At 42.8% G+C, this 17,087-nt stretch overlaps 1 protein-coding gene and 1 non-coding gene across 2 annotated transcripts; both read right to left on the bottom strand.

Annotated features, from left to right (window-relative positions):
* Positions 1-526: 526 nt before the first annotated feature.
* LOC127229536 (NKAP-like protein) lies at positions 527-1,916 on the bottom strand. The gene is given in 2 exon segments (XM_051194618.1): positions 527-1,460; positions 1,462-1,916. Coding segments are annotated over 2 exon segments (1,167 nt in total). The 5' UTR covers positions 1,896-1,916; the 3' UTR covers positions 527-727.
* Positions 1,917-13,193: 11,277 nt separating this feature from the next.
* On the bottom strand, positions 13,194-13,275 carry Trnas-gcu (transfer RNA serine (anticodon GCU)). The gene has a single exon. It is a non-coding gene; the product is annotated as a tRNA-Ser (tRNA).
* Positions 13,276-17,087: the final 3,812 nt, after the last annotated feature.

Raw genomic sequence — 17,087 nt, 5'->3', positions numbered from 1 at the left:
ATGCATGGGGCAGCTGATGGTGCTACTTTCATATTATGAAGAAACAGCACTGCAGCAAAGAAAATGCCCAACCCCTTCAAACAGAAATGCTCTTTCAAGAGATTTGGCAGCTCTTTTATAAGGAAAACCATTCTAAAGAAAATGAGCCATGGAAAAGGAAGATAGAGGAAAAAGCCCAAGTTCTATTAACATTATGCTGGAAACAGTTTCCCAGACTTTTAATTATAAAGCCGAGTTTCTTTAACCAAGTCTGTTAACTACAGCCAGTGGGACACAGTCCATTGAGTCCAAATAGGTCCAAATGGTTACTTTCTTGGGTAATGCTCTCAAGTTCTTTTTGCTCCCCTAGGCCAAATGACTCCAAAAGGTAAAATCCTCCTGGGGATGGGGATCACAGTAGCAGATGTGGATGGGGGCACACTTCTGTTTAGTAGTACTAACTTTTGTTTTGCAAAAATACCTTGCATGTGCACACAACCATGAAAAGATACAGAACACAGTTTGCTGTTGGGGGGGGAGGGGTAAATCAGGGACCGGAGTGACATTTGCCTTTTTATTAATTCCTGGAAATGTTTGTAAAATTTCTAATGACATTTCAAAAAGTGTTTTCCTAAAGTGCTTAGTAACACTGTAAGTTTATTATCACTGGCAAATGGTAAAGCCATTTACTATTATTTTAGCCATACAAAACCCTTGTTAAAAGCCCAGCAGTGCAACACACAAGTCCTCATTTGTCATCTTTCCCTTTTGTCTTTCTGTATACCATTTCTCGAAAACTGGCTAGGATCTTATTCTCTCTCTTCCGCCTCTCTTCTTGGTTAAAGGATGCAAGAGCTCGTTTCTCATCAGCACTGTAGATCTGGTTCTCTTTACGCAGTCTTACGGCTTCCATTCGGCGGTGCCTGCTACCACTCATGACGTAACCTGAACATTCAAATGAGGCGATCTCTTCACTCGTCAACCCAATTTCACCCCTTCGTGGGATGCGCTTTCCAGCTTTTACGTACTCAGCCATAGCTGCACCTTCACCTGGAAGCAGCGCGTGGCCATAGTTCAAAGGTTTCTCATCTTGAGAGGTATGTATTACAGGTGCTTCTGGGCCTATTAAGTCCATGGCATCCGCACTCACCGATTGTTCCATCCACGCGTCTTCTGGCAATTCCCTTTCTAAAGCTTTGCAGCTTACGTCACTGTATTCTTTTTTAGCCCTCCTCTTCTTCTTGGGTTGTTTAGCCCGGTGTTTCTTTTTCTTCTCTTTCTTCTTGGTTTTAAATTTCTTTCTATCACCACCAGAGCTAGAATGAATAGAGTCAGAATCGCTGTCATTATCACAATACTTCCTATGTTTCCGTTTGGAAAGCTTCTTTCTTCTCTTTTTTGAATGTCTGGTCTTTGACCTTTTTTCTTCATTGGTGAAATCCGAACTGCTGCTCTTCTGAGTCTTCACCTCATCTTCAGCGGGGGGTATGTTCATCAGAATCTGGCTCAGCAAACTTGGGTGACAATCCCCATACCTCCGGTGCTCCCAGCTCTCCAATCCTCTCTCTTTCCTTCAACCTCCTTAGCCTATAGCTCTCCTCCTTTTCCTTTTCCTGGTCCTCCGCCCACAAACGGTCTCCTGCATAGTGGTGGTAGCGGTAGCCGCCACCGATGGAAGAGGAGGATGAAGGGGCAAACGTGCGGATCCCTGGCGGTGGCGGCCGCTCTCCAGACCTGGGGCGGCCGTCGGCATGGACTAGGCGAGGCCCCTCGAACGCGCCGAGGTGAAGGCCAGAACCGCCTCCCCGAGGGGATCGTCGAGTCTGTAACACTGACAACGGGCTGTCCGAGCCACGTCGTCGTTTCTGAGAGACCAGAATGTCCTCATTAGGGCGGGATCGGGACACAGGCGACATGGGTCCACTTCAAACCGCCAACGCCGCCGCCGCGGTTACTCCAAGAAGCCACATCATGGAGCCCGTAGGGCTAGGGCGCACTAGGAACGGCGCAGGCGCACTAGGAACCGGCGGTCACACGCTCTAGATTCAATTCCGCGGTGTGGACCAGAGCAGACCTAGTTTGTACTCAGGTATCCAGCCTTTGATGGAAGCAGAAGCAGCCAGGAGGCTGCGCAAGAGCTCCGCTTCCATTCAATTTTTCACGATTTACATTCCCTACATTGAATCCTGGGGGGGAAACAAAAGGCATTATCGTTAGTGAGTCCTGCTGCATGCATGCATGTATATATATTTTTTCTTTATTATTATTATTATTATTATTATTATTATTATTATTATTATTACTTTTTGAGAGAGTGTTTCTCTGTGTTGTTCTGGCTGCTCTGGAACTCACTTTGTAGACCAGGCTGGCCTCGAATTCACAGAGATCTGCCTGCTTCTGTCTCCTGAGTGTTGGAATTAAGGGAGTGAGCCACCCTGGTCCAGCTATTTTTTATTATTAAGTGGAGCATATGCAGCCCCAGCTGGCTTGGACCTTGCTAAGCAGCAAAAGATGATTTTGAACTTCTGATCCTCCAGTCTCCGCCACTCGAACACCAAGATTAAAGGTTTTCATCACCACACCTGTGATGGCTAAGAAACTTTAACTCTGTACCAGTCACCCCCTTAGTAGCTGTTGATCTTTGCCCTAAAGCTCCCATGGGCTCCTAGTGGCCTGCATCCTCTCCAAAATGATCTTACTGCTGTGAGATTAAGAATGAAAGAATGTATGCCTGCTCTGAGATAATTAACCGCTTGCCCTGTCTTTATGCAAACCACTTATCCCCGTGGAAAAGGGAAGGAAGAAGTTTTCTCTATCCCCTGTAACAAAAGTGAAAGACAGTTAAAGGGAGTAGAACAATGTTCCCACACAGCTGTAATTCCATAGAATCCAGATAATTGTAATGCCCTCCTTAAACACTCTTCCCCTAGCCATCTATCATTCTGGATTTGGTTATAAGGCCGTTGTCCTGTCTGCTACCAGTAAGAATAAATTCATTTGATTTTAACCTAAACTTGGGTTGAGTCTTGTCTTTGCCCATGGATTTGAACTCTGTAACATATCCATCTCTTCTCTTGGATTTTTTTGTTTTATTGCCATGTGGCTCACCATTCCACTTTATTTCTGCCTCCATTTTTTTCAGCTTAGTGAAGGATTCCTAGTCATAGTAGCTTCCTGCTGTTTCTGTTGCCATGTTCCTGCCAAAATGGACTGTACCCTCAAACTGAGAGCTAAATACATTTTTCTTAAGTTACTTATTTATCACAGCTATGAGAAAGTAATTAATGCCACTGGAATATTAGTTAATTTTGTCACGTTGTGACTAGATTCCCCAACAGCTTGGGAAGAAAGACTTATTTGTGGCTTCTGGTTTTAGGTGCATTTTAGTCCACCATGGCAGGTAGGGAATGGTGGCAGTAGTATGAGGCAGGGGCTCTTCACATGTTGGCTAACTAGGAAGCAAAGAGAAGGAACACAGAGAGAATACCTAAGGGCAAGACTTCAAAGGCTTGCTTCATCTAGTTAGGCTTCGCCTCATATTTTTTTTTTTTACTCCCACCCAAATTATGCCATCATATACTGAATCCATCAAGACATTGTACTGCTTGTGGGTTATAGTCTTGGTGACAACAGTCTAGAAGGATTGTGCATCAGAATCCTCTCAAATTGACAAGATAATATCGCAACTGGTTAAGCCAGAGAGGGGGCTTCACTCTGGGCTGAACCACCACCTCCTTTCCCATCTCTTTTAGATCTACTTAATAGTTTTAGAATGGAATTATTCATTAATGAAAGAAGGTAGGATTTTGCAATTAAGCAAATTACTATGAAAACTTTTCTTTTGCAAGTCTATAGGGAACGTTACATTGGATCCCCACATGCCTCTAATCCAGCTTCAACAATTACCATGTTTTTGCTATTTGTTTCCTTCTTTCTGTTTTGCTGAGTATTTGCTTCAACAAATCTCAGACATTGTGATGGCTCATCCATATACACAGGCATTGCAATATAAAGTTCTAATGAAGGACTTTTTTTTTTTTTTAAATGATAGGCAGACAGGAGAGATGTCTCAGTAGTTCAGATCATTTGCTGTTCTTGAAGAGGACCTGTGTTGGTTAGTTTTTGGCAACTTGACAAAACTAAAGTTATCTAAAAGGAGTGAATCTCAATTTTTAAAAATCCCTATCATACTGACCTGTAGGCAAGTATGTGTGGCATTTTCATGACTGATGATTGTGAAAGAGCTAAACCCACTATGGACTGTGTCATCCCTGGGCATGTAGTCCTGGGGAACATAAACAAGCAAACAGAATAAACCAGGAGAGTAAGCCAGTAAGCAGCATTCCTGCAGGATTCAGCAGTATTACCCCAAGGATTCTGCTTCAGTTCTTGCCTCCAGGTTCTTGCCTTGAGTTCCTGCCCTGACTTCATGATGGACTGTGTTTGGAACTTGTAATCCAGATAACCACTTTCCTCCCCAAGTTGTTTCTGGTCATGGTGATTATCACAGTAATAGAAACCCTAACTATGACAGGGGTCCAGGGGACCTGATGTCCTCTTTTGGCTTGCACAAGTACCAGCACACTTATGGCATACACACACAGGTAAATAAAAATAAATGTCATAAAAATGATAGTATCATTTTAACAACTAAATTGGCAGTAATTGCTTAATATTACTGAGTTCTAGTTTTCTGCATTATCACAACAGTATCTTTCCACAGTGTTACAGGCAGCTTACCAGAGATGATCACTCAGACACAGCCTATAGTCAATTAAAGTCTTTATTCAGCTGACTGGGACAACACCCAAGTAAGTGTTCATTGGACCTAATGTGTGGCCCCTAGAGTTCCAGAATACCAGGTTTTTAAGGACAGAGACCTCATCGAGGAATCTCCCTAGGCAGCTGCAGTGGGGGCTTTGCAGAGTAAGCAGTTTGAAGCAAACAGAAACTAAGATAAGGTGTTAGCCAACTGGAGGGGGAATTCTGCATAAACAGACAGTTAAGATAAAGGGTTAGCTGGAGAAGGTTCTGCACAAACAAGCAATTTCAGCAAAGGTTAGGCAAGTAAGATAGGACATCCTGACCTTTGGTTCCTAGAATAGAGTTGGGTAGTTTTCCATGGGCTACCCCAAGGAAATCAGGTTCTAGTTAAACATGGAAACAACCTCAGCAGGAACAGAAGATGGAGGAAACTGTGATAGTGACCTTGCCCTGTCACAACAGTTGCTTTGTTCTAATCTGGGTCAAACAAACTTTATCGTTGCACCTGGCTGATCTGTCTATTGGATTCCTTTGAACTGAAGACAGTCTGTCTTTCTCAGGTTTGGTAGTCTCTGCATCGTCTAACACTTGTGCTAATGTGTCTATCAGGGCTGCAGAGACATAGGAAGGAATGAAGTAGGAAAGGGATGTACCTGAGGCTGGGGACTAGAGAGTTTCTGGGAGTGCACAGAGGCAACTTGGATGCTTGCCACACATAAGCTTTGTTGCAGAAGAGCTCCGAGGAGTTGGGATTCTAGATATTTGGGCACAAGCCATAGCAGTTAGCTGCACTGGCGCTTTGCTGCCTATAGTGTATTGTGAAGTGGTGGGAGGCAGGATCCAGGGTCAGGGTCCAGATGAGTTTCTCTCAGGTAGTTTGGCCTGGAGAGGGAGAGAAGGGAGCAGCAGAAAGAGGGCAGGACAGGGCCATCTATAGTCTTCAGATAAGCGAGTGTCCTGCTTCTTTTGTGGTTTCTAAGAGATACTAAATTTCCTACCATGTCCCACCTTTGCACTCTGCAAAGTCTACTTCCCAGCTGAAATTTTGTGTCAGCATTGTGACAACTAGGAAGACAAGCTTGACATCAGAAAGAATCAAAGACCCCTGGTCACTTACTTCCTGGACTTAAACATCCACACCTTTATGACCCTGGAGCCATAATCCTTTCCCCAACAATCCTCCCTTGAGTGGAGGTACTAATAGCTTCACTAATGAGTTAATTCGGACAGAATCACTGAGAAGAGCATCCTAGAGAGCCCAGGAAGTGGCTTGGGTTCCCACAACATTTCCTGTGCTTCAGCCAGCCTGTGGATGCAGTTTATTTGCCCCGGGGCATTCATTGGGAATATTTATTGTGGGGTTAGGGTGAGGTGCAGAGGAGGACTCGACAAGGGCAAGCATTGTTGGAGATATCTGTGCAGCTGTGTCTCTGGGAACCAGGGCAGGAGAAGGGTCCATCTTTAGAGAATCCTTTTAGGGTTGGCGCAAAATGGCTAGAGCTGGGAGCAAGCGCATCCTTAAACTCTCGATCTGCAGAAGCGGGCACTGGGCTTCTGGTGGTGAAGGTGAAACAGGAAGAGGCCTCTCCTTTGGAAGAGGAGGCCAGTTGGCTGGGCAGCCCTGGGCGCGACCTCTCGGGACAGCATTTCCTTGCCTTCTGCTACCCAGAGGCGGCCAGCCCCGGCAGGCACTGAGCCAGCTCCGAGAGCTCTGCAGGTAGTGGCTGCGGCCAGATATGCACAGCAAGGAGTAGATCCTGGAGCTGCTGGTGCTGGAACAGTTCCTGACCATCCTGCCAGGGGAGCTGCAGGCCTGGGTGCACGAGCAGTACCCCGATAGCTGGGAGGAGGTGGTGGCGCTGCTGGAGTACTTGGAGAGGCAGCTGGATGAGACACCTCCACAGGCAGAAGGAACGGGTTTAGGGTCTGAGACCTCAAGCAAGATCCCAAGGGAGGCATTGCTTAGAGCCCGCGAAGTCTCAGTCTGAACTGGGAACCTGAGGCAACCAGCGAAGTGACCTGGATCCCTCAGAATAGTTAAAAACACAAAGGAAAGTACAAGGCTTGGGAAGAACTCAGTGAAATCGGGTAGAATGTGCTGAGCAGAGTGGTGGAAGGTTAGATATGGACTTCTTAACTCGTGTGCTGAGTAAGACCCAAGGACAGTTTTGAGCACAGCGGCAGTAGGCGCAAACTATATGTGACATCTTCAGTTCTGTGGTGCTTATGCCACCTTGCTTTGGTGTTCTCATTGACAATGGAGAGAGATTCTACAGTTTTCTTAGAATCTAGAAAGGTTTTTTTTTTCCTATCTAAATTCACGAACCCCTTGTTTGATCGTCTGGTAGGAAATGGGCTGGTTTTAACTTTCATCTTCTGGCCTTAAAAACAATACATCTGTGTATGTGTGTTGGGGAGGGCAACTGTATACATATCAACAATGTGTCTCCATTATATTTGGCACCCACTCCCCCTCCAATTTTCCCCAGCCAGCTTTTTCCCTTTCATACAACTACCAGTTTTGTAGCTTACTAAGTCCAGTTAGTGCCACTGGCTGGAATGCTGACTGATCATGTTGTCCCTGAGTTAATAACCATATTTTTTCAGCAGGTAGCATTTCGCAATACTCTTCTCCATCCCAGGTTTTTAATGCTCTTTTCTACCTATTTTCCACGAGGTTCCCGGAACCCTGGGAGGTAGGGATTGATGTAGAGGTCCTGTCAAGGATGAACATTCAATAGTCATGTATTCTCAGTTCTTTGACCAGTTATGAGTCTCCTCATGAGTCACTGCCCACTGTATAGGGAAGCATCACTGGCTAAGGTTGAGGGCAGCACCAATATACACATATAAGCACATTTTGACCTGTTTTAGGGGATTGCCTCTCTGCAGCCTCCAGCATCTTTGTGTCAGAGGACACGTGATTAGAACCTTCTAACTAGTGATCAGGAGGCTAAGGTTCTGGACCTGGAGTTGCTGTCTTGTGCTCTGTTACAGTGAAAAGTCAGTTCAAGTCTTAGAACTTTATTCTCTGTAAAATGTAGGAAATTTTGAGCATCATTTTACTGTCAATGTTTACAAGGAAACTAAACTTTAATGAGGATGCACCACCTATTATGCTGTGTGTTAAGCTGGTTTTACATACATAATGCAACCAAATTTGTTAGTTTCTTAAGAATGCTGTTGGGTGGAAATGACTATGTTTATTTTTCAGACGAGGTGTTGATACTTTTATAGATTTCCCCATCAGCTGCATAATGGTAGAGAGACAGAGCAAGGGAGCAAAATAATGATTAACCCATAGTCTCTGCAGATGATCTGCTTGAGCTCCCATTGTAGCATCACTGCATAGGTGCTGAATGACATGAACAAGCCTCAGTTTCGAGTTACAAAATTCCAAACAATTCCGTATTTCATGGAGGTGTGTTATACGTGAAGCAAACCATGAGAAGAGACAAGAATGAAAACCCAGTGCAGATTGATTTCATCAACCTGGATCAGACTTTGAGGAGTTTTACAACAGGCTGTTTATTTTCAATGTATTTAAGGCCAGTATAGTTTGGAAAAGTTTCCTGGTATAATAAAACCTCCATTATACAAGGAAGCATAATTACACTGAAACTCAACTCGGCATATGCCAATTCTTTCAAGACGATGGGTTCTAGAGATAGTCGTCTTGTTCTCAATTAAGGGCCTAAGGGTCTGGCCTGGTCTCAGTAATACAAACAACATAGAGATCATTTGGGATATTAGTCATTGTGGGAACTTGGGGGAACCTCTGGCTATAAGGGTCATTTAGATTGCTAGCCACCTTCAGTTTTGGTTGTATGAGCTTGAGATGGTCTGGTCCAACAAATAACACTGATCACCAGGCAGTTAATTATTTCCAATTCTCAGATTTTTGGATGGAAGGACAGGTTTTTTTTTTCTTTCCCATTGGAAAGACAATCCTGTATGCTTAACATTCCTGGTTTCTCTGGAGATCTGTGGGTGCAAGGATCTTTATGCTATGCTCCCATAATTTCAAAGGGCTGTCTGTAATTAAATGAGTTAATATTTTGAAGATCTTAGAATCAGTGCCTGATAATAGAAAGTCATTACACCTTACTCAAAGTGTGATGGAAAAGTTTGATTGAATAAATAAAAGTAAATGAATGATTTTTAGGTCCCCACTGGTGAATGTAGTCCAGAATTTCTCTGCTGCAAAGTTGCATTGTTGATATTATCCCAGAACTCACAAAGTAGCCACTCCCAGCCAATGAACCAATGAAGTGTCTGCTCAAGCATGAGTCTCAGGAATCTTTGGAATGTTTGCCCTTACACGCAAGAGGTGTGTGTGTGTGTGTGTGTGTGTGTGTGTGTGTGTGTGTGTGTGTATGATGGGAGGGATCTCCATTACTCAGAGCAACAGCAAGATATCCAAGAGGAGTCTCAGTGGAGGTCTATTAATGATGATCGTGTCTTCTTCTTCCTCCTCCTTCTTCTTTTCTTTTCTTTTCTTTTCTTTTCTTTTCTTTTGAGACAGGGTTTCCATGTGTAGCTTAGGATCTTATCCTGGAACCAGCTCTGGTAGATCAGACTGGTCTCAAACTCATAGAGACCCACCTGCCTCTGCCTCCTGAGTTCTGGGATTAAAGGCATGAGCCACCACCGCCCAGTGTGAATGGTGTTTTCAAAGGTGAGGAAATGAAAACAAAACTCAAGCAATGGCCTCAAATCTTAGCAAAGGTCAGGATCCCAGACTCTGTTGAAGCTCAATGCCATCCTAGAATTCCTACTGCTGACATCTATAGGAGAGGATGGGGTATTGGGGACAGGATTCTGAGAACCATTGAATAGAATGCATGTTTTCAGTCAGACCTGTTATTCCAAGTATGTGAGTTTACATGATTCTGAGTTTGTTTGACTTTGTTTGTTTGTTTGAAATTATGTAGTTCATTGTAGGCTGCAACGCACAGCATAGTCCTGGCTGGCTCAAATTCAAGCAAAACCTCCTGTTTTTGACACAAGGTACAGGCACCAGGGAAGAGGGAACCTCAATTGAAGGACTGCCTCCACCAGGTTGTTATAGGCAAATCTGCAATGCATTTTCTTGATTAATGACTGATGGGGCCCAGCTCACTGTGGGTGGTAGCACCCAGATTGGCCTGGGCTGTATAAGAAAGCAGTCTGTCTGAGCAAGCCATAAGGATTAAGCCATGGCTTCTGCATCGGTTCTTGCCTTCTTTTCCTGCCACAACATTCCTAGATGTTGGATTACAGTGTAGATTAAATAATTCACTTCTTCCCCAAGTTACTTTTGGTCTTGGTGTTTCCTCACAGCAATCAAAGCAAGCTAGAATCCTCGCCATTAAATCTTGACTATTTAACCTGCTTGGTTTATACAGAGACTGTGGTTATCCAGTACGTCTATATATAAGTCAGCTACCATTATAATAAGAACTCGGAATCTTTCATCACTTCCCTTGTGATGGTTGCTCTGTTTTCATTTAGATGATCTATAGCAATGTTAGATTCCTCCTATAAAGGTTTCAAAATCAAGTATTGTCTGATCTCTTCTCTGAAAGTTTAAGTCTGCAAGTCTCCCAGGGAGAAAATGTGATAGCACCTTACAAATAAATAGATAGAAGATGCAGTGATACTCTCTTAGATATTGTACACACACAGCATGGTATATCCAAAATTATATATAGACACTGCTCTAGTTTGATCTATGTTGCTGTGATAAACATCTTGGAATGGAAAGGTTTTATTTGACTTATACTTTTAGTCAGAACCCAACATTGAAGGAAGTCAGGGCAGGAACTGGAATCACAACCCACAGAAGAATGCTACTTACTGGTTCCCTAGTTTGGCCCTTCTTAAAACCCAGGCCCACTTGCATAGAATTGATATGCCCACAGTAGGCTGGATCATCCTGTAGCAACTGACAGTCAAGAAAATACTGCCAGGCATGTCCAAGTGCTGTAGAAATCTATTACAGTCACTATATCTAGGGCAAACATTAGAATGCATAGTTGTTTTCTAGCACTTTGACCCTGAAGAAATCATTGTGGAAAACAGTGGTTGTTTTCTGTGATTTATAGAATTGTTTTTCAGAGGGAGCCTTACAGCCTTTGCACAACTGGCCACAAGACACTCCTGGCACACCTGAAGCTCTTGGATTATTGGTACTGCAAATGTTACACAATAAAGACTAAAGTGGGGATGTGTGTATGTGATGTTTTTTTCTTCAGAAAAACATATAGATTAGATCAGGGACTTTGGTTTGAAGAACTTGTTTGCCCCCAAATAAACTTTGTGTAACAGTTAAATAAATATGCATTTGAATGGCTGTTGGACATTTAGTCTACCAGAGGTTGGACTTTCCTGCTGCCACTTAGACCTAAAAAATTAATCTTGCAACACAGAACAGCTGACACCCAAGACCAATTTGATGCAGGAAATCCTTGAATGATATTTCCTCAGATAACTCTGGGTCAATTTGACAGATGAATCTAATTAGAAGGAGAGATATAGTTACCATTCTTTGAAAATAGCAAACCCAAACCAAAAAAAAAAAAAAAAAAAAAAAAGAAACAAACAAAACAAAAATAATAAATGCTTTGGAACTTAATTTCCTATCATTTGCATACTTTATTTTAAGAAAAATACAGGAAGTCTAGTAACAGTATCTGGTATGAAGGATGAGAATTTTTGCTGTGTAGATGTTTCTATTTTCTGAATTGTGTGCATGCAGTCCTGATCTGATGGGAGATGCCATTCTGTAAACATGTTTCTCTTATTGGTTAATGAATAAAGCACTGCTGGCCAATAGGAAAGGAAGATAGGCAGGACTAGGAGACAAGAAGGTTTCAGGGAGAGGTAGGAGATTCAACATGTAGGACCAAGAGAACAGAAGTCCTGATCCTTTCTCTGGTAAGATAAGACCACATGGCAATACTTATATTGATAGAAATGGTTAATATTAATATTTAAGACAGAGCTAGCCAATGATAAATGCCAGTAATAGACCAACAGCTTTATATCTAATACAGTGTCTCTGTGTGTTACTTGGGGCTGGCAGGGATATGGGACAAGGTGGTCAGGAAACCTACTCATAACACTGGCCCAAAATAGAAGTAATAAAATAAAAATGTGAGGAAATATGTTATTTGTTTTCTCTTTTGAAGACCAGCTAAGAGTAAGTCATAAGTAGAAACTGTGCAGTGCTGATATTCTCTGATTTTTTTTCCTCAGGAAGAAGTCTTCAGTATCAATAGGGACTGCTATATAGAATGAGCTTTTCTGTTTGTGAGATTTCTAAGAGAAGCACACATGTTCTTGTCAAAGGCAGGGCCTGTGTACAATGATGGTAGCTTTAAAGTGCCAGGTTTGATGACTTGAGTCTCTTCCCAGATACTCAGGGTTGAGGAAAATCCCGTAAGCCAGGAGTTCAAAGCTAGCCTGTGCAACATTGTGAGACTCTATGAAAAAAGAAATAAGTAGAAAATTACTATAAAACAGAATTATCAAAAGGTGTAGCGATAAGATTGGCCTGATTTTTGTATACATTCTCCCATAGTTTCTGTTCTCATTTGTGTTTGAGACTGAGTCTTTATGTTTCCAAGGCTGACATGTAAGTCAATAGATAGCCTCAGTCTGGCCTTGAACTTGTGGCAATCTTCCTGGTCTTGGATCCTTTGCATTAAGGGGTTTTGCCAACATGCACAACTGAGGCACACATCTTCCTGAGTGTAACACTACAGATGATTTTCAGCTTGTTTAGGTTGTTATGCAATGTTTTTCTATGATCTTCAATTTATTTGATTTTTTTCTTAGTGGGAAATGAAAATTTGGTGGAGCTGTGAGACATAAATCAAGTAAATCACCTGGCAAAACTGATAACAGCAAGCATAAAGAGCAAGTGTGGTAACATAGAATGGAAAGATTGGAGGGAATTACTTAACTGGGTGATGAACAAATGTAAGGAGTATGGTTTTTCACCTGCTGCCTGGTCTGGTCCTGCCGTCGCTTCAGCCCCAAATAAACACACAGAGACTCTGTATTCGATACAATGCTGTTGGCCAGGTTACATGTTTCTTATCGGCTAGCTCTGTCTTAAGTATTAACCCATTTCTGCTGATCTATATATTTCTCCTACTGGGGAGCCGGCCGGCATACTGCTTTCTCCATCTTGGCTCCCCTCCTGACTTCTCCTTACTACTTCCTCTTTCCTCCTTGTCCTATCTTGCATTCCTATTGGCCAACAGTGCTTTATTCATGAACCAGTATGAGAAACAAATATACATAATGACATCTCCCATCAAACAAAGAATAAACTTATCAAAAAAGAATATACATTATCTAAGAATACCTCTAAAATTCAAAACAAATTTAAACCCCAAAATAAAAATAAAACCCTCAACATTTGGCAGTTAGGAGTGATACAAAACCATAGGACAGTCCATCGATGAGGATGGGATTCGAACCCATGCGTGCAGAGCACAATGGATTAGCAGTCCATCGCCTTAACCACTCGGCCACCTCATCCTGTTAGAAATTGCTCTTTATAATTTCTTCTCCCGTGAAGGATTCCCAGAAACCTTCCTTTTGTATGATGATTTTAATAGCCTTTCCCTAGCCAAATATCCAAAATTGTCTGAGTCAGATATCATAAAAGAAGATTTCAAAACCACAACAGAAAGAGAAGTGAGCTTAGTTGGCACACACTTGATAGGTTGAACCTGTGCCTGGCACACAGGACTGCACAGGCAAGGCAGTGGTTTTGGCTTGGCTCCATACAGTCCTGGCTGCAGTTTGCAATCAAGGGAAGGACTGTTGAAGCCTTTCATACGGATCTTCACCCAGTTCCCTGTTCCTGGGTTTTTACTAATTTAGACCTTTGCTTCCTTTTTATTTGTTTCTCCCCACTGTTACATCTCCCCACTCTATGTTCCCTGGAATTGGCATTGATCACCTTATGGTGTGAACTTTGTTTGAAAAAAAGTGGTGAGCCGAAAGCTGTCTTGGCTTTGGTAAAGGCAGTGAAAGGCAATGTTGTATCTAAGGCAAGAGTGGTCCAACTGGGAACTTGATGCAGTTAGCTAAAGAACCTCCAGGTGCAGGGTAGAGAATATATTTGTGTTCATCATCTTGGTCGTTGGTTATTTCATTGTCCAAGCAAGCAAGAAAACAAAACAACAGCAAAATACTAAAACAAAACTCCACCCTCTCTGTTGAATTATTGAAGCAATCTAAAGTAAATCCAAAATCTAATCTCTACAATAAAGGTGAACAGATATTTTCTTTTTTTTTAATGCATATAGAGTATTTTTTATTTAATTTTATATAACAAAGTCCAATTAAATGAAAACAAACATTTATACACAATATTTGGGAATTTGGGCGTCGTACTTTCCAAACTACTTCCTGCTGGTAAGGGGCGCTGTCTTGGGGGATTCGAAGAAGATTCAGATATCCTAGCTGTAGTCTGTAGGGGCTGTTTTGTCCAGCTGTTTGGAATGTAGGATCAGCTTGTACTCTGTTTCAGGCGGTCTGGTGTGATCAAACCACATGAGTCTGGAAGGAATCCACAGCTTTTCATTTTCTGTGGAAACAAAAATAGAAATACTTTTCCCCAGTAACTTGTTCTTCAACTTAAATTTTGGAGTCAAAGCGTTTTTTTTTTTTTTTTTTTTTTTTTTTTTTATTATTATTTTACATGTCGATCCCAGTTCCCTCTCCCTCCTTCCCTCCCTCCCCCCCAATCCCTCCCTCTCTCCTTCCCTCCCTTTTGCCCTCTCTACCCTCTCCCATGCACTCTAAACACCCTCCCCTCCCAACCCCCCACCACAATACAATATGTAGGGGAATGCCATCCAGTTGGGGTCATGTAGATCTGACAGGTCCTGTGAAGTAGGGACTAGGGCTTCTCTCCTATCTCTAGAATAAGGCAGTTATCCCTCCATGGGGGATATGTTTGCAAAGTCCTTTTGTGCACCAGGGATACATCCTGGCTCCACTGTCTGAGGTCTCTTAGGCTGCTCAGACCTTCTGGCTGAGACCCATATTCAGGGGGGTCCGAGTCAGACCCCCTGTTGGCTTCCCAGCTATCAGTCTAGTGGCCCTTAGCTCCTCCTTGTTCAGGTAAGCTGTCTCTATGTACTTCTACCGCATGGTCTTGTCCTCTCCATCTGCTTCTGGGTTCTAGTTTGACTCAGTGTTTATGTATGGGTGTTTGCTCCTGTTTTCAACAGGCATTAGTTGAGGACTCCATGGAGAAGTTAGTTGTTGATCTCACTCTCCGGGAAGGGCATTTATGATAGCCTTTCCACGGAAGCTGAGATTGTTAGTTGGGAGCAGTCTTGTAGTTCCCACGACCTTTCTTTGTGTTCAACTTTATCTTCAAACCAATATTGGCTCCCTCTTTTATGTTCTCTCTCTCTGTCTCTTGAACAGATATTTTCAACTAGTTAAGCCTTTTCAGTTAATAATGTTTTCTGAAGAAAAAAAGAAATACAGTCTAGGTGTGGTGTCTCACATTTATAACCTGAATGATTGGGAAGCTGAGGCAGGAAGATTGCCATGTGAATTATTATCTTAAAAAGTCATGAAATTAGTGGGGCAGTGGTGCTGCATGCTTTTAATCCTAGCACTCAGGAGGCAGAGACAGGCAGATCTCTGGGATTGAGGCCAGCCTGGTCTACAGAGCTGAGTAACAGGACAGTTACAGATGTTACTCAGAGAAATCCTGTCTCCAACTCCCCCCAAAAGTCATAAAATTGTGATAAATATTATATGTGTTATCAGCAAAAGTTCTTAGAAATTTGGTATTGGGGTTGTTGTTTATCGCCTAAACAGATATAAAATACTAATCAATTACTTGCAATTACATCTACTAAGAAGAGAAAATCTAATAGAGAAAAGCTTCCCCTGTCACTAAATGTTTAGTCCTCTTTTAAAAGTATTATTTGTTCTTCCCTGGTCAGACCACAAGATCTGTCATATTTATGCCTCAACTCCCACCTTCACTAAGTGAAACAACAAAACTGAAACCTGATCCACGAAGTCGTAGAAGCAGGTCAAGAACTCACGTGCTAACCGCAGTCCACTAGCAAGGTGGGGTCAGCAATGCATCCACACACTGGCTAACCCTCCTGAGACAGAGGTATCAGCTGGTGGTGTTACCGAGGGTAGGGGGGCAGGAGAACAGACAAGAGCAATTCCACATGAACATCTGTATCTTCTAGAAGGCCCTGAAACTTAGTACTTGCCACAGTCCACAATTCCTTTAACTTTACCTTGGAAAGAAATCAGAGGGCAGGGCAGGTCCTCATAATTCCAGATCAGAAGTTTAAGGCCTGATGGTAATACCTCCTTAGCTTTGGACTGTGCTGAGCTCCCTTCTTCAATTCGGGGGAATCCCAGAGCCATCACTATGAGTTACCACCTCTTGTTTTCTGCTTGCCCAGGATCTCAGCAACTGCAGCTTTTAACAAGAGCAGTCTGTGTCTGCTCAGCCCTCATTCTCACTGAATCTTGGGTCTCGATAAACACTAAAATATCAGATACTATAATTTGAAATGCACCCCCTGCCAAAGTTCAAGGAGGACATAAGCAGGTTAGAATGTTTTAAAGCTTGGTGAAATCCTTAATGATCAGTGAAATCCTCAGTTTTCCTAAAATCTTGAAATAGCTCGGTCTTTAACCCTAGGAATACTAGCAAGGTGGAGGAGGCAGGCTTTGGGTGGGACTGCCTCAAAAATACTTCAAATAAATGAGGAAAATAAAATAAAAGAGAAAGGCCCAGAAGGTACTCTTAGAACATTGTTGTATCCTAAACCCCAAACTAGAATAGAACTTAGGGACACCAGTGCATGATGGAGTGACTTTCTCAGGGTATTGCCCTGGGCTTGTGTCCCCAAGGCCTTATCTAGGTCTATGCCCCACCAAGTCAGCAGCCAGAAGTGGGTCTTTCTCACGCGAAGTCTTCAAGTATGGAGGTGGGGACATGTCTAGACTGTTCTCATCAGGAAGGATAGCTAACCAACAACAAGGAATTTAGGCATGGGTGACTGCGGGAGTGTCATCCTGGCTCCTCCGATGTAGGATTTTCTCCAGTTACTGATTTATGTGAGATGCCAGGAGAGCACCTGGATGCTCTCTAATTCTTCTCCAAGGTAAAGTTAAAGGAATTGAGAATTGTGGTGAGTACCATGTTTTAGGGCCTTCCGGAGATGGCAGATGTTTATGTCAAATTGCTCTGTGTTAGGGTCCTGAAGAAGTTCCACAAAAGACCACCATTCACATTTACAATCAGCAAGAACATTTATTATTCTAGCATGCTTGGGCCGTCTATCCCA

The sequence above is a fragment of the Phodopus roborovskii genome, unplaced genomic scaffold (genome assembly GCF_943737965.1).
Source record: "Phodopus roborovskii unplaced genomic scaffold, PHOROB, whole genome shotgun sequence".
Lineage (NCBI taxonomy): Eukaryota > Metazoa > Chordata > Mammalia > Rodentia > Cricetidae > Phodopus > Phodopus roborovskii.
The sequence above is the reverse complement of the archived record's forward strand: the minus strand, read 5'-3'. Positions and strand labels throughout refer to the sequence as shown.